Here is a 21856-nt window from a genome sequence, read left to right as displayed (position 1 = left end):
CTTGATTCCACGCCGCTATTGGGTACAACCGTTTCACTCGACTTGGTGGCGACATAAAAATAGTATAACAACAAAGGTGGAAAGTGTAGCGAACAAAAAGGCTCTTCTGCATTGAAAGCAATTAGGCTTGTGTGGCTTTGGAATAGATAGAGCTTCCAAGTGTTTTCGAATAGTCTTTTGTAGTATTGCTTTGCGCCATTGAGACTACATTCCGAAATTGTATCGTGTTGTGTAGTTTGAAAACTTTTGTACGTTGAAACTGCAAGAAAACCAAACATTAAGAGCTTCTGGACTGGTTTTATGTTGTTATGAACGTTGGCTTGAAACCTATGGTAGACTTAACCATGCAGGATTATAGTAACCCCACTCTACGTTTTCAAGATGACGTTGGGGGTGCGAAAAACGCAAACTCTATTTCTCCCGAAACAAGCACTCTTCAGACAGGCTCTTTTGATCCAAGAACCTCACCCATGCTATTTTCGTTGTCACCAGATTGGAAAAGTTCGGATTATATGGCAACTTCGGAAGTGGAGGTATCTTTGGAAAAGGAAGAACAACCTCAAAGTCTTTCAGCACCGGAATATGAATATCGACACAGTGTTCTGTTGCCCCTCAAACAGACAGAAGCATACTCGGCCCCTTCCAACTTACAGATACAGTCTCACTCGCTTTTTGCGTTCAGAGTGAGTAGCCAAAAATTGGTTAATGCGCAAGTATTCAACTTATGTTTTCATTTCTTGTACTTTAGGCTAGTTATTCTGGGGCTTTTTTGTCCACTGCCGATGATCTTCACGAGCAGTCTTCATCAAACAGTCAACCAGTAAGGAACTGTTGTTTGTAAAGAAGACGAGTTTTCATATATGGTTTGTTTGATAGGGTTTGGGATTGGAAAGTTCTACAAATGTTGTTGAACGAAGCCTAAGGAGACAAGACTCAGATGCGTCGGTGGACGACCTTATTTTTCGAGAGTGGAGGAAAATGCGTCCAAGAACTAGTTTGTTAAGAGACGACTCTATGGCATCTTTGGCTTCTTTACCGAGAACAGAGTCAGAAATTTCTATAGATGGAGAGCGTATCCATTTGGATGAAGGTATTGTGTCCAACTTGAAAATAGATGCTGCAGAAGACTCTAGTCATGTTGAAGGAACATTCGTATTGACAGATAATAATAATAATAATATCAAAGGTAAGCTTAACATTGTTTGTATTGAAGTTGGGATCAGAAAGTTTTGAGTATAGAATATCATGAAAATATAGCTTGTGGCTCAGAAAAGCAACACTTGCCTATGGCTAGTCTTTACTTTGGCTCTTCAGCTGGCGTTCTCAATCCTATAATAGAACAAGACTCTCATATAGGTCCAAGAAGTGCAGCAAAGGGACCTCTTTGGGAACAAGCTAGTTGGAATGGAATGTATATGCAAGGACCTATCAACTCTGGTCCTTTATGGAGCGAATCATTTGATATTTCCAATGTTCAAAGCAACTCATCACTCTGTTTTGAAGGAGATATATCCAGTTCTTTATCTCGAGGTGTATCATCTTCATCACCTTCCTTTTTGGACAACTCCAAATTGTTAGGAAATTGTCGAAATGACTCTATTTCTTTACAAAGTCAAAATGCTGTCATTCATTCAAGTATGCCTTGCGCAACATTATCCAATGAATCAGAGCCCAACTTATTTTATAGAGATGGTTTGAAACCAACAACAGCAGCAGCAGCAGCGGCAATTGCATCTGCAGCTTCAGCAGCGAACAAGTCTGTTCCAAGAACAGTCAAAAGCCATTCGATGACCTCAGAAATATTTGGTAATTTGAATAATTTAGAAGCTGTGAGAGGAATGAACGCCAATTACTTGTCCTCGACAGATTCTTCTCATTATTCTTCGATATCTTCCTCTCATTCATGGGTGACTACAAACTCTTCACTTCATCAGAATCCTATGCTTTCTGGAAATAATTATCGTAAAAACATAATACCATTCTCAGTTTCACCATCAACTGGTTCTATTTCCTCCTTGACAGGAAATGTTTCGACATCAAAGGTATGGAGCATGGAAGAGATTGTTGGACGTATTTTCGAACTGGCAAAGGATCAACACGGATGTCGCTTCCTTCAGATGAAATTGGAAGAAGGAAATCCTGCATATATTGCAATGATTCTAGCGGAATGTTTTGATGGTTTGCCAGAATTGATGGTCGATCCTTTTGGCAATTATCTTTGTCAAAAATTGTTTGAATGCTGTAATTTTCAACAAAGGCTTTCTATTTTGCAAAACACTTGTAGTGTTTTAGCACAAGTTTCCATGAATATGCATGGAACTCGTGTTGTTCAAAGAATCATAGAATGTATGGAAGGTGAAGATCAAATAAGCACTGTATGTACAGCGTTGACTCCCTTTGCCTCTCAATTGATGAAAGATGTCAATGGAAATCATGTAATACAGCGTTGTTTGCAAAAAGTGGCACCGACTCACAATCAATTCATTTTTGATGCCGTCGTTTCGCATTGTGTGGAATTGGCTACTCATCGTCATGGCTGTTGTGTCATCCAAAGATGTTTGGATTATGCAATTCCTTTACAGAAAGAGCAAGTCTGTATGGAAATTTGTGAGAATGCATTTACTTTGGTTCAAGATGCTTTTGGCAATTATGTAGTTCAATATGTATTGGACCTAAAAAATCGCTTTTATATTGCCAAGATTATTGCTCAGTTGGCTGGTCATCTTTATGAATTATCTGTTCAGAAGTTTTCATCTAATGTGGTTGAAAAGTGTTTGCAACAAGTTGACCCAGAAACTCGTAAGCATCTCATCTACGAGTTGATGTCCGATCGAGAGCTGCTTGGAAGACTTTTACATGATGCATATGGAAATTATGTCGTACAACGAGCGTTACAATTGGCTCAATCTCCTCAGTTGGAACAGTTTTGTGAAATTATTAGACCACACTTGTCATCTTTAAAGTCGACTCCTTATGGGAAGCGTATTTATAGTAAGATAGTGAGGCGATTCCCTGAAAGCTGTAGTTAAATACTCAAGTGACTAATCAACGACGTTGAAAAATGTGTAGAATAGAAAATATTTTGGATTCTTATACTTTTGTATATTGTGATAATTGTGATTGTTTGTGTTGTTGTTTATTATATATAGTTGTCACAAAAGTTTGTAATAGAGAATGATATCTTTATCTAGTTGTGTTGTTTATGGTAAACTTTTCATGCTAGACTCTCTTCCATTGCCATTCCAAACAAGTGATAAAAACTTGTTCTTTTTGATTCTCATCATAGTCTGCAAAAACAAATTTACTTTTTTCTCTCATCGATTGTGTTTATTCTATTCTATACTTGCCATAATATTCTCCTTCTTCAAAAGAAACTTGTCTCATAACCACACCAGAGTTCAACTCCACAATGAAATCGGTTCCTACAGGATTCCAATCTATTGGCTCGAGTCCTCTATGCAAACTACTTTAACCGACATAAACCCATCTTTTCTCTTGGCTAAGCTTACCGACAGTCGAAAGAAGCAAACTGTTGAAACTCTTCGTTTTTGTCATACACGTGAGGTTCTTCTAATATTGTTATGGTACACTATGGCCACTTTCTGTCATCCGTCTTTGATCAGTCATCAAAACATACCTGTCTACCACATAGTCGACAGTGCAACAACACGTGACAAATTCCACTTCTCACTCTAGCCATTTCTTGACTAGGATCGACTGTAATCCATCCTGTCTTTTCACTGCATTGCATACATTGTAGCTGCAAATGCCATATGTAACTATTTTCTTCTCTTAAGTTTTGTACGTTGGGAGAACACGAAGCTTTGATTTCTAAACAATGAATGGGCATTGTCCATTCCCACTTGAAACTTTGCATAGTTTCAACCAACACTGAAACTTTCTAGAACTATTCTTGAAATTCTAGTGTTTTCAATGCATGTTATTCCTCCCAAGCTATATTATATTCTCTCTTGAAAATATGTTGTCTTCAACTCCTTCTTCGTTGATACAATCATAAAAACAATAGGAAGTTTGTCGTTTACCCGTTTTGTTCTACTCTTTTTATATAGAAATAAAAACAATATGGAAACTTGTCATGAATCAACTTTCTGATTGCTTAGGAAAGCAAGACAAGGAGACAACAAATATGTTTCCATGGGATCGTCGAATAGACTGACGCTATCATTTGCTTTTTTAAGAAACAACAAGTCAACACAATTAGATGTTTTTGGGATATATTCAACATGAAAGTTGTCTACTGTTGTATTTTGTTACTATTGGCATTGCAAGTTGTTTTGTTCTTCTCCTTTATTACTATTCAAGATGGATAAGAAGAGTACAAGTACTACTACTACTAATAATAATAATAATAATTGATAGGAGGAGAGAGAGAGAAAGAGAGTATTACCAGTGTTTCTCTTCATTTTGCCAATTTTCCTAATTGTTTTTTATTGTATTGATTAGGAGGTTCCATCAACTTAACTTGCATTACCAGAGGTTGATATCGGTATTGTAGACTTTGGAGCTATTTTGTTAGTTCTTACTAATTGAGTGTTTCTGAATTGAACGCATTACGCAATATCTCACACTTACAGTTAATGAGAGAGAGAGAGAGAGAGAGAGATAATACAACTCTCACTTTTGAAGATTATATGTATCCTTATACTCATCATGGCGAGAGTTATGATTGCTCAAATATGTTGTCAACCAAAGGATTGTCTAGTCTTGGACTGCAAGCCATTCTCTATGATGTAGTCATAAAAAAGTTGAGTCTCCACATATTCTCATTTCCTAATATGATAGAGCAAAGACTTGTGGGATTTTGTCATGGATTTACAAGGACAAGCCATTTGTGAAAGATATACAAAAAGAGGAATATTTCTTACAACGGCAAGTATAAAAGTGAAGACTTGTGGTGGACTTGTTTTTTTAAAAGTTATTAGGTGGTTTCCTTAGTTGTTGCGATTGTAACAGACGATTATAAAACCACGTTCAAAGGCTTTCTTATTGGAGTTTTTTTAGTAGCTTTGGTAGGTTGTCCAAATACTATTTCTGTCTGTATGAGAAAAGCAAACTCAGTTCATTCTCTTCTAGTGGGTACTTCCTAGTTGGCCATTTTATAGAAGACATCCACTTCACTTTGTAACGGATAAAAGTATGATCGAGTCTTAACCAAACATTTCTTGAGCTACTTGTTTCTTTTGTACTTTGCCCATCGCATTTACTGGTATTTCTTTCACTACTTTTACTTTTTTAGGAAGCTTGTAAGGTGCCAACTTATCCTTTCCCCATTCTCTCAACTCTTCCAAGCTCACGTCATCGCCTTGTCCATCCTTCAACACAATCACTAACCCAACAGACTCTCCCCACTCGTCGTCCTTAATACCGACACAAGTACACTGTTGAATCGCTGGATGTTGCAAATAGACTCGTTCTATTTCCAACGCTGACAATTTGTATCCACCACTCTTAATAATATCCACACTTGATCTACCTATGATTTGATAAAATCCACTTTCATCTCGTTGTGCTATATCTCCTGTTAAAAAATAACCCTTTTCAAATGCAGCAGCAGTTGCTTTGGGTCGATTCCAATATTCACGAAATACATTGGGACCTTTTATCAACAACTCTCCTCTTCCACTATATATATATATATATATACACAAAATCTTGGTTCAGTCATCTCTATCAGTGGAATCTATTGCTTACGCTTTTTCGGTAATCCACTGATTGCTTTCTTCATCTTTGAGTTGAACTTGTACACCAGGTAATGGATAACCAACCCAACCTGGTCTTCTTTCTTCTTCTTTCAACGGATTGGATAACGCCATACCCACTTCCGTCATTCCATAACGTTCCAATATGAGATGACCCGTAATAGCTTTCCATCTATGAAATGTTGTTTCTGGTAAAGCTGCTGAGCCACTTACAAATAATCGCAACGATTTGGCAGCATCCGATAACAAAGGTTGAATACCTGGTGGTGCTGCGTCATACATTTGAATCAGTCGATGATAAATGGTAGGAACTGCCATAAATAAACTGATATGGGATCCTTGAGGTATCAAGTTCAACATCCAACGTTCCCACACCGGTTGAGCTTGAAACTTTTCCATCATTTCCAACGTAGCACCCGAATAAAGTGCACAACAAACCACATTGACGATGCCATGAACGTGGTGTAACGGCAAAACATTCAAAATGTGGTCACTTGAAGTCCATTGCCAAGCTTCCACTAATGACTTGATTTGAGCTTCAATCATATCATGAGTATACAACACTCCTTTGGGTCGACTCGTCGTTCCCGATGTATAAATAATCATCGCATTGCGTTTCTTATCGATGACTGGAAACTCGATGGTGTCCACATTCGGCTTCTTTCTTTCTGAACCCATCAACAAACTACCATCCACTGGACTCACTCTTAAATAAGGTAAACAATATTCTCCAGCCAGTTGCGTCAACTTATCTTGAAACTCTGCTGATACAACAATGTGTGTGGCTTCCGCATCGCGAACGAAATATTCCAATTCTTCTTGTGGATGAGAAGGACTCAGTGGTACAAATACTCCCCCAGATAACCATATAGCCCACTGCCATGACACATAAGCATAAGAAGGAGGTACCAATACGGCTACTCGTGCTTGTTCCAAATCCTTACCACCTGCTAACAACAACGCTTTCCTATAGATATATATAAAAAGAGGTTCAACACTATTTCACCTTTCACTCAATCACTAGCCTACTGTTTGGCATCACGTAACAACTGATGGTATGAATAGTTATTTTTCCTAGAAACGATGGCAGTTTTGGAACCATATTCTATCCGAGTGATGGATAAACGACTGTCCGTAGTATGGAAAAGAAGTATAAAATACCTTGGGCTTTTTCCCAAAAAGATCGTTTCCATATTAGTTTCAAACCACTAGATATGATATACTTGAAGGAGGATGACCAACACTGCATAGTTAAGATGGTTTCAATTTTCCACTTTTGTGAAAGAAGAATCCAAATTCGAAGAAATGCAAACGATGGTGGTTACAAGTCTCTCTTTGACTATTTTCTAATTTCTCTCTCTATTCATTTTGGTAAAACAAACAAAAAAGCATTTATTGGCATTTATATCCCATTCTTGGTGGTTTTGCGTAATTGAACAGCAACATCTACCATATTTCTCAAAGAAGGAATCACTTCTTCCCATTGTCTCGTTTTCAAACCACAATCTGGATTGATCCACAAACGTTCCAAAAGAATCCCAGACTTTTTGAATCCTTCCATCTTCTTCACTAAAAATTCGGTGCTGGGAACAGCTGGTGAATGCACATCGTAAACTCCAGGTCCTATATCACGAGCATAACTATACCAACAAACTATGTTCAATCTCTCATTCAAAACAAATACCATTGGAGACTTACCCATATTGAGCGAGTGCACGCAACATAGCATCATCACTACGGCTATTTTCAATAGTCAATACATCCGCATCCATCTGATCGATGGCTTCTAAAATATCTTGAAAATCACTGTAACATAAATGGGTAACTATCTGAGTTTTGGGTGCCGCAACGACGGTACTAAGACGGAATGATTTCACAGCCCAGTCCAAATATTCGTTCCATCGTTCCTTCTTGAGTGGTAACCCTTCACGTAGTGCTGGTTCATCCATTTGAATAATAGCACATCCGGCTTTTTCTAAATCAGCAACCTCATCACGAAGAGCCAACGCAATCTGTAAAGCTTGTTGCTTGCGAGGAATGTCCTTACGTGGGAAAGACCAGTTGAGAATCGTAACTGGACCAGTCAACATGCCTTTTACTGGCTTGTTCGTCATAGACTGTGCGACCACAAACTCACGAACTGTCATGGGTGAAATACGAGAAACATCGGCATAAATAATGGGAGGTCTCACGTATCTTGAACCATAAGACTGGACCCAACCATTTTCTGTAAAGGTAAAACCACGAAGCTTTTGGCCAAAGTATTCCACCATATCACTGCGTTCTGACTCTCCATGTACAAAAACATCCAATCCCAAAGCCTCTTGTACACCAATAGCAAATGAGATATGGCGATCAATTTGTCTCTGATACTCTTCTTCAGAAACTTGACCCTTCTTATATTGAAGTCTAAGTTTTCGAACCGCAGGAGTTTGAGGGAATGAACCAATAGTGGTAGTACCAAAACCACCAGGAACAGTAAATTGTTGACTGCGACGCTTGCTAAATGGTTCACAACGAGAAAACATGGACTTGTCCAAAGTAGCTTCTAGATCTTGACTAGTTGCCCCACTTGAACCACTACTTGCTCCATCCGACTTCCCACTGGCAACCACACCAAGTTCGGCGATCTTTTGACGAGCAAAGCTCAGGCGAGACTTCAAACTACTATCTAAGGAAGGTTCGGAATTGACATCTAGAGGAACATGCATCAACGAACAAGATGGTTGAACAACGATAGCTGATTTGACAATAGCCTCAAGTTCCTTGATTACTTGTGCAGCGTATCCTGTATCCTTCCATACAGAACGACCATCCAATACACCAGCACCAAGTTTCTTATCTGCAGGGAAGCCATGCTTCTTCACAAGAGACAAGTTATCACCACGAACAAAATCCATGCTAATTGTCTGAACTGGTAACTTGACAACCCAGGGATACGTTTTACCCAAGTCGTCGTAATAAGTTACCAGATTGATAGGTACCTGCACTTTAGCTAGCTCCTGATAAGCTGCCTCTGCAGCCTTTTGCAAAGTCTCTGCATCACCCAGAACAAAACCAGGTTCGTGCAACTGTACCTCAGGAACTTGAAGTGATTTTAGACTATTCAAAAGACTAACATATGCAGGCACCAAACGACTTATCATCTCATCTACAGAAACTCCTTCACAACGAGCCAAACGTGCATACGTAACCGGACCAAAAACGATGGGCACTGCTCGTTCCTTTCCAATCTGCTGCTGAGCTCTGGAAATTTCATCCAAAAACTCTTCAAAACTAGGAGAAGGTTTGGAGTGCGCGTTCAACTCGGGGACCAAGTAGTGATAGTTGGAGTCGAAGAATTTACTCATGTCCAGTGCTTGTAAACCTACAAACCAATGGTCACGAACCAGTACGAAAACTCAGTTTCAACAGTCAGTTACCTTCTTTGTTTCCTCTCGCCATTGCAAAATATTTATCTTTCGGATTCTGAACCTGCTTGAAACGGTCTGGAATCAAACCCAGACGGAATGTCCAATCCAGCACGTGATCATACATTGTATGGTCACCCACTCCAATAAGTTGAATACCAGCATTCTACTCACTCAGATTAGCCTATATGCGCTTGGCTTCAGCTTCCACTCACCATTTGGTCCTTCAGTGATTCCTCTTCAACTTGTTTGGAAACTTTCAAAAGTTCATCGAGCGAACTTTTACCTCCCCAGTAGGCTTCCAAAGCCTTTTTCATTTCTCTATTGAGTCCAATTCTGGGATATCCGATTGTAGCTGTTGCTTTGTTAACCATGTTGACGTTTGATTGTAAGAATACCAAAGAAGGCCAATAATATCAAAACAAAAAAAATGAGGAAAAGAAAATGGCGCGACGGGCCATTTACATAAAAAGCCAAGTTGGTGAGCCAATCAGGGAGCGGGGCGTGTCTCTTTCTCTGGAGGCTAAAATCACTTTGGCGCTTTTATTCTTCAATACTGACCCGTCAAATTCCCTAAAGCATCAGGAAACGGAATCAAAGTGAAAAGCATAACAAACAACAAGACGAGACCTAGTGCACTTCGTTTGTTGTTTGGTTCAGTCAACTCATCTTCGCAAGGAAGGTCCATCTCTCTTTGAAAGAGAACTACAAATATACCCCAGAAAAGCAATAATGGAGAATTACCCAGTACAGCACCAAGGCCTTGTAGCAACAGTGTAATACCCCCCACCCTAGAAGCTGTAGAGCGTCCAAAGATACATTGTACAATTCGACCTCCATCCAACCTTCCAATAGGTAGCAAATTCAGAGCGTTGATAAGTAAACCAGTATATCCAACCACAGTTAAAGGATGTACTGCTACAGTGTTGTGAGAGAGATCCAAATACGGGGCAATTATCTTTGCTAGAGAACCAACGAGCATAGAAGCTCTAAATAATAAACTTGGAACTTGGGGAAACCAATCGGGTATAGTCTGACTATCCAAACTCTGTTGAGACAAAGTTAAGCCCACAACAAATAGAGTCACACTAGTCACAACTCCTAGTTACTTGTTATCATATATTCATATAATACAGTTCTCACATACCAACCAAAGGACCTGCAACTGTTACATCAAAAAAATCGGAACGATTCTTCGGAAAGTCTTTCAAAGGTGTAATAGTACCATAAGAACCAATTTGTAGACTTGGGACTGTGAGAGGTAATCCCAACTTTATGTTTTTCATGGAGGCGACAATCTACCAAACATTCAGTTCAATCAAGAAGCATGAGAGTTGATAGCTTACTCGATGACCCATCTCATGTAATAGAACAATGGCTATGGCTCCTAATGAAATAGGCAATGTCTGATATACTTCATCAGTATTTCCAGCCTTGAGTTTATCGAGAAACACTGGAGTGAGTCCAAATACTCCAACTCCTAAGACAAGAAATTACAAGATTAGTGAAAATACAAGCCAATATCAAAATGACCAACCATAACCTAAAGTTGTTATTGTGCCAAGGACTCCGAGAAAGACTGAAGCAATTCCTTCAAAAGTTCTGTTGACCATCAGAGCTTCGTTTTGTTTAGGAAGTGCAATAAAGACAGGTCTATAATTATCCAATGGATCCTCCATGAGAAATAATCTTACTCTCGGAGCCAATCCTTTCTTTTCTAAAGCTTCATTTAATAAACGAACTGCTTTGGCAGAGTCTGTCCTCAAATTGCCATGAAAAATAACTCGATCTCCCAAAGGTGAACGATCCAGATGTGTTACATAAAATGTATCAAACCCAAATACAGACTCTCTGAGAACTTTGACATCGTTCTCAGCTATTCTTGGAATATTCAACTTGGCAAAAGGATTCATAGGTCCAACAAAATAGCCACTTCCTGGAGCAACAGGTGGTGGTGATGGAGTTGCAATAACACTGTCGTTACTATCGTTACTGGAAAGATCGTTATGAGGTGTCACTACTTCCTTTGTACTTTGTTGTTTCGTCTTTTCCCACTTTTCCTTTTCTAAAGCAAAACGAATCTTCTCTGCTTCTAATTGAGCTTTTTCTGCTTCTAGTCTACAAACACACAAGACTTTAGAATGAATACAACAAATAATACTTGAACACTATCTCTAACCTGGCACGTTCCGCTTGTAAGCGCAACTGTTCAGCCTCTATTCTTAATGCAGCAGCTCGTTCCTTTCCACTTGATGGCGCGTGTAAAGCTTCATGTTCTTCTGCCTCTTGTGCCTGTCTTTCAGCAGTTTTCGCCGCTAATAACTTTTCTTCTGCTTGTTGTTCAGTCTCCTTTGCAACGCTGTGCCAATCTTTTTCAGGTTTCACTTCAATAGAATTCATAGGAGTAGAGGCACTTGCTTCATCAACTTTCCAGTTACTATCTCCATTCTCACGTGGTTGTTCTTCTTGTTGGTGATGTTGTCCTTGCTGCATTAGAACAAGTGTCAGTGCAGTACCTACGAGTTGACTTCGCTTTCGCTGTATAAGAAGACTTGTAGAATAAACTTTCCATAACTTGTTTCTCCGACAGTTTGCGTGGGAACAACGGCATCTTGTTCCAAGACTCGTAACACTGTGAGAAGTCACAAACATCTTTTTGTATGTCACAAACTAGTGTTCGACAACACAATCAACGAATTTTGTACAAAGCACAAAAATAGTATTTTATGATCGAAAACGAAAAATTGAGTTGTAGCACAAACATAATAACAAACTGAGTAAACACTTCAATGAAATAGTCAACCCAATATTTATCCTTTCTAATCAAAGAATAACTTATCAGCTTCCTTGGAACTCTTTGATATTACAAGTCTTAGATTCCAATCGCCTTTAAAGTTGGTATTGATTCCCAAAGCTTGATTCCTTAAGGCACCTCGACAGTTACCATCTTGGTCACATAAAGCACCCAAACGAAACGTGTCCTCACCCAAGCGAAAGTCGCGAGTCACTCCAACTTTACCGATAATGTAACTTCCTTTTGTCAATTCCTGAGTAGAAGCTTTTGCCAAGAAGAATAAGGAAGTGTCGTCATCCACTTCAAACTTCTTTTTAGCACGAATGTCACCGACGCAATGGTTACTTTTACAGATTGCACGAGCGCGGATGTTTATAGGAAAGTCTTCCTTTGAAACCGTAAAGTCATATTCCGCAGTAACATAGCCCGAAGGATCCGACTCTCCATGGCGAATTTTACCACCAAAACGTAACTTGGTATTGTTGTTTACGTCGTATATGTGTTCAGCTGCTACACCAAAGCGTTGACTAGTTGAGTCAAATATTAAAAAAGTATCCTATTCCAAACACATCAATAATGAGTTACTCATCCATTCAAATAAAACGGTCTACTTGCCATCGATAGAACGAATGAACCAAAACCCACACGAGGGAGATTGTGGAGGTTTTAAGAAAGAATGAAATATAAGAATCTTCAAAAGGATGGGCGATTAGGATGCCGCATTCATTTATTCTTAAGAATTTATGACGTGTTGCTTTTATAATCTCTTCAAACTACTTCTTTTGCTTTCCTTTTTACTAGTAGCTGCTTCTAAAGTATTCTGACAGTCATTCAAAGAGCGAATATTTTCTATGTTGCTTGCTTTGTTTTCTATGCTAGCATAAATTTCTGTCCACAACTTGGCATGTTTGGCAAATTCTTCGTATTTCTCCAACAATAGTTTTCCTGCTTCTTCATTTAAAGCAGACTCTGCGTTAGGATCAATCAATAGACAACTAGAAAATTAGTTGAAACCACGCGGGTCTCTTACAACATAAAGAATAACTTACCGAATGACCAACAATATATGCCTAATATCCAATTCTGGTTTCCAATCCTTTTTCAAAGTATTTACACATATTTGACCATCTTTACTAACATTGGGATGAAATATTTTGGTTACGAAATATCCAACAGGAGGAACACTAGGATAGTCAGGTGTAAAGTTAAGTTTCACTTTAAAAGTTCCCCCTTCGTAAGGTGTAGAGACTATACAATGTTGTCACAGATAAGTTTATTATACAGTATTTACAAGAAACTGTATCTTACCAGGTCCTTGTATATATGCATAAACAATAGAAATGTTTTGAGGATCATACTTTACAACAATTCCTTCTATGGAGTCACTTTCTAGCTTTTTTAATTCAAACGCTATTCTCTTTACAATCCCAAGAGAGAGACTTTTTGCCATGGTTTGCACCTGAGCCAATCATTTTTATAAGCCAAACATAAAACATAGTCTAGCCATTCCATTGTGCTTACCGCTTCGTTTAGACCCAAAAAACGGAACAATCAATTCAAATTCTCAAGATGGAAACGTTTGTCTCACTTGATGGTATCTTATCTTACAATAACGTCTTTATAAGAACACGAATACAACTGTTCTTTATACTACTCTGTCTATATTGGAAAGAAATAGTTTCATGTTGATGTAAGAAGAAGACCATTTGATAGACTCGTTTGTCTAATGAAAAGTTGATGCTTCAAATGAGTTGCTCTCCATTCTCAATCCTTGGAGGATACAAGTTGGTATGAACAATAATGAACGTGCAGTTGTGGATGTCAAATGGACATAGCTTTTCTATGCTAATGGAATATCCATAATATATGGAGACAAGAGGGAGTATTTATCCAAAAGTTTGCAAATAATAACTTTCAATGAGAATAATCCAATTGTCTATTACTGCACATAATCTCGAGAAAACTTTGATATTATTGATCTAAAGAAGGATATATTTATATATTATACAAATGGAATGAAGACATTGGTCTTGACATGAGATGCCATTGGGAGGAGATGAATCACAAAAGGTTGTTTCCGATCTTTTCTTTGTTTACACTTCGCGTCCATTTGAATGTATATGCAACACTCCAAGTCAACTATTCTCTGTTGTAGAGATTGGACTTTACTATTTCAGCCTGTATGTGTTTATTTAAGCAATCCTTTACGTTATCCTACTTGTTTATCCAACAGAAAAGTGTACTGGGTACACTGGTCTTCCAGAAAGCGAACAAAGCTCCAAGTTGGTCATCGATGGCAACTTTCTATCCACAAAACCTCCAACCAAAAGCATCAAAGAGGTTATTTGGCTCTAGTCACTCTTATTGGTGTCTATTGCTTTGCTTCTCCCGTGTTTGCATACAATGCAGACATGGAGTCTGCTTTGGTTCCCATCATCCAAGTAAGACGAACAAAATAGAAAAAGAGTAAACTTGAAATATTTATTAATTCTAGTGCAGACAACTACTTGACCCAGTGGAAGGTTATTTGAACAATGGAAACTGGGACAAAGCGAGAACAAGTGTCAACTACTGTACTCGAGTGTTACGTCTGAAAACCAATATGAAGACAGTGACCAATCTTCTTTCTGAAGATACTTTGAAAGACAAGGTATTAGTTGGATGGATGTAGTATCATTTGTAACGTTGCACTGATAACAGTGGTTAGGCAATAGAATATACTGTGGACATTGACAATGCAATGAGTCAGTTGGATGCCAGCGCTTATACTCCCAACTTTATTCCATCTGACGCACGTGGAGTAACTGATCAAAACCAAAAATATCAAATGCAGGTATTGTGATATAGACATTAGTCAAAGATAGCTAAACAAAATGATGAATTGATTCTAGGCAAAAGATTTCTATCATAAAGTGATTCAAGAATTGGATGCATTTTTAGACTTATCTCCTGGTGAAGAGCTGAAGAATGCTCAAGACAAGGCCTCTAAACTAGTTCCAGAAGTTTACTGAAGAATATCCTTATAAAAATAGTCCTTATAAAACATTATTTGTTTTCCATGAATCAGATTGCCACTCAATATCGCTTTTTAGCATTCTCCACATGTGTAAGCCCTCACAACATCTTTCACTGGTGCACGACAAACAGGGCATGTCTATGTTTTCAATTTTCAAAGATAAAACATTAATGAGTACATTCCAATCCTTTCGGATAGTAATCCTACCTGACCAGTTGCAATTAGTTGTCTTCCACAATAGCAACAAGTACACATATGGCCACAAGAATACAACAACGAATCGATGACGTTTTGAGCACAAACGATACAAGTTCCTTTTGAAATTGATTGAGAATGGAAAGCTAAAGATGTTTCTACTGTTTTCGAATTGCAATCATGTAAAACAGCAGCAATTTCTTGCCGAACTTCTCGTTGTATTTCCAATTGCAAATCGAACGAAGCCTGCATGGTACTTTTTATCCACTGAATGTCAGTTTGAAGTTTGTTCATTTGATCCAGTAGGAAATCTTTGTAGTTAGTTTCTGATAGTTCTATCTCGTCAGTCGAATCTTGAATATCAGAAAAATCTTCCCAATTTGTTGTTTCTTGATGTCTCCTCCTGGGGGAAGAATGACTATCTCGTACTATGAATGGTCTCAAAGTTGATGAAGAATGAATCGACTGTGAATGGAGAAGAGCAAATTCAAGTTGATGACGAAATGACGAGCTCAAAGCATTAGAAACAGTCTGCTGTTCTATGACTTGCCTCCATAAATCACCTCCGAACCAAGACTGTCTAGATGGTGAAACAATATTTCCTTCCAAGATGGACCGATATTCTTCGGATAAACCCTGAGAATGGATATATAATGATTTTATATGCAGATATTGTGAGTACAAACCGTTACAAGCCGACTTTGTTGGATCATTTGTACTTCGGATACCAAACTATGTCTATAATTTCTTTCCCTAGTCGGTCCAGTATTGCTGATTGAAACAAACGAGTCCTTGCCATTTTGTGTTTCTTCTTCCTTATTTAAATTCATATCTTTCCAATGGCACAAAATGGACATTCAATTACGTCTTGTGCAAAAATCACTTACCCTGCTTGTCATAGACCCGGAGAATATGTTGGTTCTAAACAATGGCTCTAGTCAATGGAATGGAGAGGACTTCTTCCAATACTCACCAAAATATTCTCCAACTGTCTTAGAAACCGAAACTCCACTGCTCTTACTCTTGCCTGACATATTCAACTATTTTACAATTTTGACTTTTTCTCGTATTCAATTCATACCTGTTCTCTTAAGACCCATAGGTCTCGCACTCTTTGAGTTGTAGATAATCGAGCATGCAACTCTGCTGACTCCATATAAAGGCAATGAAAGAGAGGGAAAATTTCAAAATTGCTGTCCACATTCAAGAAGGTGTCTGACTCTTGGACACGTAAATTCCACTCATCCTAAGGGGTTCTTGGTTGATAATGTTTCTGATATGCATAAGAACAATTGAAAAAAGTTGGAATGAAGTTTTCATATCTACGCCTTCTACAGATACTTATTTGTATGTGCTTCTGTACCTAGTTAACTATATAACAAGGTCCCGCTCAAGCCTAAAACTATCCCGGCCGCTCTATCATCAGATTTCTTCAAGTTCAATTGGAGGCCACGTTGGACGTATCTAGAACGCACCCTCATCTACGTTTGTCCAATCATTTAATTTCTCAAGGGTTGCACGTGACTGACGAAGATTCTAAAAATTGTTTATAAACCACATTCCTCACTTTGGTAAAGATTATCATTTTTTCTTGGTAGTTTCATCTGATTTTGATTCCGTTAGAAAATGCACGCAGTGGAGAATAGTCATATACCATCCGAGGAGCCATATACCGTGACTATAGAGGATCCTCAAGAAGATATACCTGTAGCCAATGCAAATTCCGAAACCTTTGGAGCTTTGTTTGCTTGGCACAATATCACTGTAAAAGTTACAGTGGGTTCCAGTTCCTGGAAGAGTAAATTGGGTTTCTCAAAGTCTCCAAAAGTGACTGAATTAGGAGAAAAACTTATCTTAAACTCCGTGAGTGGCATAGTGGAACCAGGACAAGTATTATTTATTATGGGTCCGTCTGGAAGTGGAAAGTCGACTCTGTTAGATTCTCTTGCTGACAGAGTTAAACTTCCAGTATACGGAGCCGTGACACTTGATGGCCATCCTAAAGACGCCTTTGCTTTCAAACAAAGTGCTAAATATGTGGAGCAATTCGATCATCTATTCTCTTCGCTAACAGTCAAGGAAACACTCAGTTATGCAGCTCAATTTTATTGCAACTCTGAAGAATGTCGTTCAACTAGAGTAGAAGATGCAATGGAGATATTAGGTCTGAAAAATCAACGTGATGTAAAAGGTATTTTTTGTTGTTGTTGACAACCTAATGAATGACTAAAATGAAATGCTAGTTGGCGGCGTTTTCTTTCGTGGACTATCTGGTGGACAAAAAAGAAGATTATCGGTTGGTGTTGAGTTGGTTTCTGCACCTCGCTTACTGTTTTTGGATGAACCTACCAGTGGATTAGACTCGGCTTCTGCCTTTAATCTGATTCAATCTTTGCGAAACATTGCTCGTAGTCGTGGAACAACAATTGTTTGTACTATTCATCAACCAAGTGAAACCGTTTTCGAAATGTGTGATCAATTATTGTTACTTTCAGGTGGCCGTGCTGCTTATTTTGGTCCTCCTAAAGAAACTTTGGATCACTTTGGACAGCTCGGATTTTCTATTCCTGAACATACCTCTGTTGCTGAATGGGTGATTGATCTGATCAACGCAGACTTTGGAGATGTCGAAACAGTCAGTCAAATTTTAGATGCTTGGCCAACCAGTGAAAAGGCAGATTTCCTTTATCGAAGGTTGAAGCAGTTGAATATTACGGACAATGAAGAATTTGTGGTAAAGAAACAGACACCTTTGTCTTCTATTGGACGTAAGGACGTTCAGTTTGCTACTTCTATGCCTTGGCAAACAAGTGTACTTGTTCGTCGTGGTTTTCTCAACGTTCTTCGAAACCCTGCTGTTGTTTGGTTGAGGTTTGCAATGTATGTCATGTTAGCTATTTTGATTGGGATTGTATGGCTTCGGTTATCACAATCAGCTTCGAATATGCAAAACTTTGCGAGTGCTTTATTCTACGTTGCAGCATTTATGGTCTTTATGAGTATAAGTGTTCTTCCAGCCTATTTAGAAGAGAAAGAAATATTTGTTCGTGAAAGAGCCAATGGAACTTATCATGTGCTTTCTTATCAAATTGCTCATTTTCTTGTGGATGTTCCGTTTGTTTTCTTATTGGCTTTGGTATCTGGAACTATATGTTATTGGCTAGTTGGCATGAATTCGTCATTTGGTCGTTATTGCTTTTTTATTTGGACTTTGTTTTTATCTCTTTTGGTAGCCGAGAGTATGATGATGGTTATAGCTGCCGTAGTTCCCTATTTTATTGTGGGTATTGCCATGGGAGCGTTTGTATTTGGTGCTTTTATGTGCGTACAAGGATTCTTTATTCCATTGAATAACATTGGTTGGTGGTTCAGATGGTTCCGTAAGTAATACTTTTTCGGTAGGAATTTATCACAAGATTTCTAATACTGTTGTATAATCTTAGGTTATATTGCATTGAATTATTATAGGTAAGTAGAGTTGTAAATATTCATAATGAGAGGAAAGCTAAATTTCTTTGTTCGCTAGTTTTGCCAACTTTATGAAAAATGAATTTAGCGACCTAACATTTTCACCATCTCCCAACTATATTCCTCCTTATCCCAACCCTGTGCCTGGAGTTAATTATTTGGAACAGTTTGGTTTTGCCTCTGTCAACGAATGGGGTTATTCCGGAGTTTTGATTGGAATGGCTATTATCTATCGTATTATTGCTGGTTTTTGGATGTGGTGGTTTCATACAGGGAAGCATTGAGTTGTGTAAAGACACAAAGATTGTGTGAATAAAACAAATAATTTTCAAATGTTTCAGAATAAATCAAAGGTTTCTGTTAATTGATAGTCTTCTTTTTCAACGATTCAAAACTTGAGTGTTTGTTTGGGCGCAAAGTTAGGAAGAAAAAAGCAAATCCTTTCTTGCGGCTATTCTTTTGAATACAACCAACTACAAATAAATATACTGTTTTGTGAAAAAGAAGACTGTGGCTTGGGAGACTCGTATTCCAAAAGAAGCCAGGAAGGTCCGAATCCTTTTCTGACAAGGGACCACTGGCAGTTCGGACTAAGAAAAAGTTTAAACGTTAAAGTTGGTTTCTTCTCCTAGAAGAAGACTGAGAGACAAGCTTTTTATGCTTCTATTCGACACCACACTTATACTCTTTTACACAACATTTCCTGCATTTGTGTAGTACCATTTCCATTTCTCATTCATTTTGGATGAGGCCGCTTCTCCACGATGACATGGTTTCGTATGATGATTCCGATAGGAACCAACTACCATCCACTATTAATGCTATTCAAGTAAGTAGACTCAAGTACTTTTTCAACACGAGACTATATTTTCTCTAGCATTCTTGGCTACTACCAGCTACTTTCAAGTTACTTTTGTTGGCAACACAACCACTAGAGTTGCCGCCATCGACTCCCATGGAACTGGAAAGTGCCATTCAGTCTCCTCAATGCAGTATATTATTGGCGGAAATTATTGCCAAGTTTTTAGGGTTGCAAGAGCCTCGAAGAGAACAACTGTTATTTCAAGCTGACCATACCTGGATGCCTGCGTTGGTCAAGTTGGTTCATGAGCTTCGAAGAGAATGTTTCGAACCTCTTTTTATAGACAAACCGCATCTCTTTTGGTTACCTTGTTCCAGAAGAAGAGGAAGGTTGATTAGCTACTTATTTTATGACTGGCAAACTTGGATTCAACTTGAACCGTTGGATCGACTGGAAACGTTGTATTTATTGATAGAAGTAGTGTTATTTGAGTTGGATACACCGCTAGCTGAGAAGATAAGAAACATGGCGCCTGAAAAGTTGCGCGTGGAACCCTTGGGATTCGATTCACAAAGAAATTGTTATTGGTAAGTAGATATGGATAAAAGAATATCACTGAACCATCCAAGGTACTTTGATGATGATTGTCGTGTATATATGGAAGAGCCATTACCTTTTGGTACTATTCCCTGGAATGCAAAGGGAACAGCTGATGTTCATTCTTCTGTTGAAAATGAAAGTCGCTCCCGTCCTCATTCTTCTTCATATAGAATAAATACGCGGTCCTCCTCGAAAAGAAGAATGGTGGAAGACAACGAACAGTCAGATGAGGTTCAAGTCGACTTCAAGAAGAACGAATCGATGGCAACATTCATTGTACAAGATGAACACTGTCTATTGAAATATAGCAACTACGTTCCTTGTTTTGACCAAGAGACGCTTTCTATTTCACAATGGAAGATACGAGCCGAAGGAGTACATGAGTTGGAAGAAATGGTTTCTAATTGGAAAGACAAACGACATGTACTTGATCGTCAACTGAAGAAAAGATTGTCATCTGAACTATTGCCTCTTTGGGAAGAAGAAGAAGAGCGAATTGTGAAAGAAAGAGAGAAGCGTGAGAAAAAGGATTGGATCCCCATAGCAAAGAGACGATCATCGCGAGTACTGGAAAAGCAAAGTATACAAGAAGAAGAAGAAAAGATAAAAGAGCAAGAAAGAGAACAAGCAGAAAAAAGACAGAAAAGAAGACAACGGCTACAAGCACAACGGTTGGCAGTTGTGGAAATCATTGAACGAGAAAGGGAGAAGGAATTTCGTGATCTTCGACAAATTGATCATGCTTCAGAATCACAACAGTCCAATCAACATGGAATGCGGTGGCGAGATATTGGTGTACGTCAATTGAGGGATAAGAAGAGAATTCCTTACATGAAATTGAGTGATGATGAATATGATCCACAGGAAATCGAACCCTTGACATCACAATTTGTGATATTTTTTGATGAGTCATCGGTATTGAACGAATATGATCGGCTTTTGGAAGATAATAGCACCAAATGGAGGTTGGTGGATCGCTTTGCATTGTATTCTACCAGGACAGGTCAAATGGTAGCCATCGAAGATTTGGATCATAACGATGAACGTCCATTTGTATTGGAAGCTATATTGATTCCTCGTCAGGAAGGCAATAATAGTCCATTGATGCCTGCAGCCTTTCGTTGTAATAACATTCAAGACTGGTGTATTGAATATGGAATGGAACCGAGGCTTTGGTTGAAGTCATCGAATGGAATTTGGTATCAACTGAAAGATCCTTACAAAGAATATCGGAATGTTTACCAAACTACTCGTCGCAAATTTGAGTTGTGTAGTCGCATATATATTCTTTGTATGACTTTATCTCCTTTGGTTTGTAGTTATTCCAAGGTTGTAGAGTTTTTAAGTTATGCCTATGGCGAAATGAAACCTTATACGGAAGATGAAATTCTCATGGAAGCATCGTTTATCTTATCACAATTTTGGTCGTTGAATGAAGGGAGAATTGTTCATAGTGGATTTTTTAGGCATTTGCAGAAAAAACATCGACAAGTTGTTGAACGTGATGGACATCACCCATGGTCATCATGGAGTCGTTTGACTTTACAATGGAACCATAGTAGAAATGACAACCATGGGAATGAGCAATCTGATAATCAGACAAGAAAAGAAGAAAATGTTGCATCATCTGTGAAAGTAGTCATTCCCTATCATTCGATGGCAACTGTTGTAGCTAAAGAAGAGAAAGGGAATCGCATGGAATGGCATTGTGTTGATAATGAAGCAAAAAGTGATGCATGAAAGAAAGAAAAGAGATGGTTGTTTCATTTCTTTTGTTGAAGAGGATGAATGAGAGAGAGAGAGAGAGAGAGAGACAGACAAGACCTTATTCTCATATTATACTAGGAAATG

The 21856-nt window shown here is 38.4% G+C and overlaps 12 protein-coding genes across 13 annotated transcripts; 5 read left to right on the top strand and 7 right to left on the bottom strand.

Moving 5' to 3' along the window:
- Positions 1–197: 197 nt before the first annotated feature.
- On the top strand, positions 198–3082 carry Gasu_34960 (serine rich Pumilio family RNA binding domain protein). Its single transcript, XM_005705569.1, has 4 exons — positions 198–683; positions 749–820; positions 877–1186; positions 1240–3082. The coding sequence occupies exons 1-4, from the start codon at positions 309–311 to the stop codon at positions 3027–3029; spliced, it is 2547 nt and encodes an 848-aa protein (XP_005705626.1). The 5' UTR covers positions 198–308; the 3' UTR covers positions 3030–3082.
- A 4-nt stretch (positions 3083–3086) lies between these two features.
- Gasu_34950 (hypothetical protein) lies at positions 3087–3957 on the bottom strand. 2 transcript variants are annotated; one of them, XM_005705568.1, is made up of 4 exons: positions 3638–3957; positions 3510–3589; positions 3348–3454; positions 3087–3287 (listed from the first exon to the last, which is right to left on the bottom strand). In XM_005705568.1, exons 1-4 carry the CDS (start codon positions 3875–3877, stop codon positions 3220–3222), a joined length of 495 nt encoding a protein of 164 aa, XP_005705625.1. In that variant the 5' UTR covers positions 3878–3957; the 3' UTR covers positions 3087–3219. The 2 variants fall into 2 exon arrangements, with proteins under 2 accessions (XP_005705625.1, XP_005705624.1); XM_005705567.1 differs by having other exon boundaries at positions 3286–3454.
- Positions 3958–4787: 830 nt separating this feature from the next.
- On the top strand, positions 4788–5132 carry Gasu_34940 (uncharacterized protein). Its single transcript, XM_005705566.1, has 2 exons — positions 4788–4890; positions 4944–5132. Exons 1-2 carry the CDS (start codon positions 4828–4830, stop codon positions 5106–5108), a joined length of 228 nt encoding a protein of 75 aa, XP_005705623.1. The 5' UTR covers positions 4788–4827; the 3' UTR covers positions 5109–5132.
- Positions 5133–5136: 4 nt separating this feature from the next.
- On the bottom strand, positions 5137–7017 carry Gasu_34930 (acyl-activating enzyme 13). Its single transcript, XM_005705565.1, has 4 exons — positions 6882–7017; positions 6750–6825; positions 5713–6687; positions 5137–5643 (listed from the first exon to the last, which is right to left on the bottom strand). The coding sequence occupies exons 1-4, from the start codon at positions 6967–6969 to the stop codon at positions 5169–5171; spliced, it is 1614 nt and encodes a 537-aa protein (XP_005705622.1). The 5' UTR covers positions 6970–7017; the 3' UTR covers positions 5137–5168.
- Positions 7018–7067: 50 nt separating this feature from the next.
- On the bottom strand, positions 7068–9557 carry Gasu_34920 (5-methyltetrahydropteroyltriglutamate--homocysteinemethyltransferase). Its single transcript, XM_005705564.1, has 4 exons — positions 9346–9557; positions 9143–9296; positions 7419–9087; positions 7068–7360 (listed from the first exon to the last, which is right to left on the bottom strand). The coding sequence occupies exons 1-4, from the start codon at positions 9502–9504 to the stop codon at positions 7123–7125; spliced, it is 2220 nt and encodes a 739-aa protein (XP_005705621.1). The 5' UTR covers positions 9505–9557; the 3' UTR covers positions 7068–7122.
- Positions 9558–9566: 9 nt separating this feature from the next.
- Gasu_34910 (peptidase, M50 family protein) lies at positions 9567–11797 on the bottom strand. Its single transcript, XM_005705563.1, has 5 exons — positions 11310–11797; positions 10668–11248; positions 10477–10610; positions 10278–10428; positions 9567–10231 (listed from the first exon to the last, which is right to left on the bottom strand). The coding sequence occupies exons 1-5, from the start codon at positions 11780–11782 to the stop codon at positions 9681–9683; spliced, it is 1890 nt and encodes a 629-aa protein (XP_005705620.1). The 5' UTR covers positions 11783–11797; the 3' UTR covers positions 9567–9680.
- Positions 11798–11806: 9 nt separating this feature from the next.
- On the bottom strand, positions 11807–12607 carry Gasu_34900 (uncharacterized protein). The gene is made up of 2 exons (XM_005705562.1): positions 12540–12607; positions 11807–12480 (listed from the first exon to the last, which is right to left on the bottom strand). Exons 1-2 carry the CDS (start codon positions 12540–12542, stop codon positions 11950–11952), a joined length of 534 nt encoding a protein of 177 aa, XP_005705619.1. The 5' UTR covers positions 12543–12607; the 3' UTR covers positions 11807–11949.
- A 9-nt stretch (positions 12608–12616) lies between these two features.
- Gasu_34890 (ubiquitin-conjugating enzyme E2) lies at positions 12617–13507 on the bottom strand. Its single transcript, XM_005705561.1, has 4 exons — positions 13446–13507; positions 13233–13383; positions 12974–13172; positions 12617–12919 (listed from the first exon to the last, which is right to left on the bottom strand). The coding sequence occupies exons 2-4, from the start codon at positions 13372–13374 to the stop codon at positions 12682–12684; spliced, it is 579 nt and encodes a 192-aa protein (XP_005705618.1). The 5' UTR covers positions 13375–13383; positions 13446–13507; the 3' UTR covers positions 12617–12681.
- A 440-nt stretch (positions 13508–13947) lies between these two features.
- Gasu_34880 (uncharacterized protein) lies at positions 13948–15032 on the top strand. The gene is made up of 4 exons (XM_005705560.1): positions 13948–14365; positions 14419–14574; positions 14632–14757; positions 14816–15032. Exons 1-4 carry the CDS (start codon positions 14045–14047, stop codon positions 14933–14935), a joined length of 723 nt encoding a protein of 240 aa, XP_005705617.1. The 5' UTR covers positions 13948–14044; the 3' UTR covers positions 14936–15032.
- A 4-nt stretch (positions 15033–15036) lies between these two features.
- On the bottom strand, positions 15037–16327 carry Gasu_34870 (protein binding protein / zinc ion binding protein). The gene is made up of 5 exons (XM_005705559.1): positions 16217–16327; positions 16109–16162; positions 16023–16056; positions 15822–15967; positions 15037–15771 (listed from the first exon to the last, which is right to left on the bottom strand). Exons 1-5 carry the CDS (start codon positions 16289–16291, stop codon positions 15094–15096), a joined length of 987 nt encoding a protein of 328 aa, XP_005705616.1. The 5' UTR covers positions 16292–16327; the 3' UTR covers positions 15037–15093.
- Positions 16328–16717: 390 nt separating this feature from the next.
- Positions 16718–18965, top strand: Gasu_34860 (ABC transporter, ATP-binding protein). Its single transcript, XM_005705558.1, has 4 exons — positions 16718–17326; positions 17379–18515; positions 18579–18603; positions 18662–18965. Exons 1-4 carry the CDS (start codon positions 16762–16764, stop codon positions 18885–18887), a joined length of 1953 nt encoding a protein of 650 aa, XP_005705615.1. The 5' UTR covers positions 16718–16761; the 3' UTR covers positions 18888–18965.
- A 282-nt stretch (positions 18966–19247) lies between these two features.
- Positions 19248–21852, top strand: Gasu_34850 (uncharacterized protein). The gene is made up of 3 exons (XM_005705557.1): positions 19248–19432; positions 19481–19992; positions 20035–21852. Exons 1-3 carry the CDS (start codon positions 19349–19351, stop codon positions 21743–21745), a joined length of 2307 nt encoding a protein of 768 aa, XP_005705614.1. The 5' UTR covers positions 19248–19348; the 3' UTR covers positions 21746–21852.
- The last annotated feature ends 4 nt before the right edge of the window (positions 21853–21856 follow it).

This window comes from Galdieria sulphuraria (assembly GCF_000341285.1).
Source record: "Galdieria sulphuraria unplaced genomic scaffold scaf_28, whole genome shotgun sequence".
Classification (NCBI taxonomy): Eukaryota; Rhodophyta; class Bangiophyceae; order Galdieriales; family Galdieriaceae; genus Galdieria; species Galdieria sulphuraria.
This window is presented reverse-complemented; position numbering and strand designations above follow the sequence as displayed.

Coding starts and splice junctions, on each gene's coding strand:
- Gasu_34950 (XM_005705568.1), bottom strand. CDS start 3,877: ATGCAAAGTTTCAAGTGGGAATGGACAATGCCCATTCATTGTTTAGAA. Junction 3,455..3,509: donor TTTGCTTCTTTCGACTGTCG/GTAAGCTTAGCC, acceptor TAGTTTGCATAG/AGGACTCGAGCCAATAGATT. Junction 3,288..3,347: donor TGAAGAAGGAGAATATTATG/GCAAGTATAGAA, acceptor TTGTTTTTGCAG/ACTATGATGAGAATCAAAAA.
- Gasu_34920 (XM_005705564.1), bottom strand. CDS start 9,504: ATGGTTAACAAAGCAACAGCTACAATCGGATATCCCAGAATTGGACTC. Junction 9,297..9,345: donor AATCACTGAAGGACCAAATG/GTGAGTGGAAGC, acceptor CTGAGTGAGTAG/AATGCTGGTATTCAACTTAT. Junction 7,361..7,418: donor CGTGCACTCGCTCAATATGG/GTAAGTCTCCAA, acceptor TTGTTGGTATAG/TTATGCTCGTGATATAGGAC.
- Gasu_34880 (XM_005705560.1), top strand. CDS start 14,045: ATGCAACACTCCAAGTCAACTATTCTCTGTTGTAGAGATTGGACTTTA. Junction 14,575..14,631: donor AAGATACTTTGAAAGACAAG/GTATTAGTTGGA, acceptor AACAGTGGTTAG/GCAATAGAATATACTGTGGA. Junction 14,758..14,815: donor ACCAAAAATATCAAATGCAG/GTATTGTGATAT, acceptor AATTGATTCTAG/GCAAAAGATTTCTATCATAA.
- Gasu_34850 (XM_005705557.1), top strand. CDS start 19,349: ATGAGGCCGCTTCTCCACGATGACATGGTTTCGTATGATGATTCCGAT. Junction 19,433..19,480: donor CCACTATTAATGCTATTCAA/GTAAGTAGACTC, acceptor TATTTTCTCTAG/CATTCTTGGCTACTACCAGC. Junction 19,993..20,034: donor TCACAAAGAAATTGTTATTG/GTAAGTAGATAT, acceptor GAACCATCCAAG/GTACTTTGATGATGATTGTC.
- Gasu_34890 (XM_005705561.1), bottom strand. CDS start 13,374: ATGGCAAAAAGTCTCTCTCTTGGGATTGTAAAGAGAATAGCGTTTGAA. Junction 13,173..13,232: donor TGCATATATACAAGGACCTG/GTAAGATACAGT, acceptor AACATTGTATAG/TCTCTACACCTTACGAAGGG. Junction 12,920..12,973: donor CATATATTGTTGGTCATTCG/GTAAGTTATTCT, acceptor CTAATTTTCTAG/TTGTCTATTGATTGATCCTA.
- Gasu_34860 (XM_005705558.1), top strand. CDS start 16,762: ATGCACGCAGTGGAGAATAGTCATATACCATCCGAGGAGCCATATACC. Junction 17,327..17,378: donor AAATCAACGTGATGTAAAAG/GTATTTTTTGTT, acceptor ATGAAATGCTAG/TTGGCGGCGTTTTCTTTCGT. Junction 18,516..18,578: donor TTGGTGGTTCAGATGGTTCC/GTAAGTAATACT, acceptor GTATAATCTTAG/GTTATATTGCATTGAATTAT.
- Gasu_34910 (XM_005705563.1), bottom strand. CDS start 11,782: ATGTTTGTGACTTCTCACAGTGTTACGAGTCTTGGAACAAGATGCCGT. Junction 11,249..11,309: donor TTACAAGCGGAACGTGCCAG/GTTAGAGATAGT, acceptor GTGTGTTTGTAG/ACTAGAAGCAGAAAAAGCTC. Junction 10,232..10,277: donor AGTTGCAGGTCCTTTGGTTG/GTATGTGAGAAC, acceptor ACAAGTAACTAG/GAGTTGTGACTAGTGTGACT.
- Gasu_34940 (XM_005705566.1), top strand. CDS start 4,828: ATGGATTTACAAGGACAAGCCATTTGTGAAAGATATACAAAAAGAGGA. Junction 4,891..4,943: donor GAGGAATATTTCTTACAACG/GCAAGTATAAAA, acceptor AAAAGTTATTAG/GTGGTTTCCTTAGTTGTTGC.
- Gasu_34870 (XM_005705559.1), bottom strand. CDS start 16,291: ATGGAGTCAGCAGAGTTGCATGCTCGATTATCTACAACTCAAAGAGTG. Junction 16,057..16,108: donor GACAGTTGGAGAATATTTTG/GTGAGTATTGGA, acceptor GCCATTGTTTAG/AACCAACATATTCTCCGGGT. Junction 15,772..15,821: donor AACAAAGTCGGCTTGTAACG/GTTTGTACTCAC, acceptor ATCCATTCTCAG/GGTTTATCCGAAGAATATCG.
- Gasu_34930 (XM_005705565.1), bottom strand. CDS start 6,969: ATGCAGTGTTGGTCATCCTCCTTCAAGTATATCATATCTAGTGGTTTG. Junction 6,826..6,881: donor TTTTTGGGAAAAAGCCCAAG/GTATTTTATACT, acceptor TCACTCGGATAG/AATATGGTTCCAAAACTGCC. Junction 5,644..5,712: donor CAGTGGATTACCGAAAAAGC/GTAAGCAATAGA, acceptor ATATATATATAG/TGGAAGAGGAGAGTTGTTGA.
- Gasu_34960 (XM_005705569.1), top strand. CDS start 309: ATGAACGTTGGCTTGAAACCTATGGTAGACTTAACCATGCAGGATTAT. Junction 821..876: donor CTTCATCAAACAGTCAACCA/GTAAGGAACTGT, acceptor TTTGTTTGATAG/GGTTTGGGATTGGAAAGTTC. Junction 1,187..1,239: donor TAATAATAATAATATCAAAG/GTAAGCTTAACA, acceptor TTTTGAGTATAG/AATATCATGAAAATATAGCT.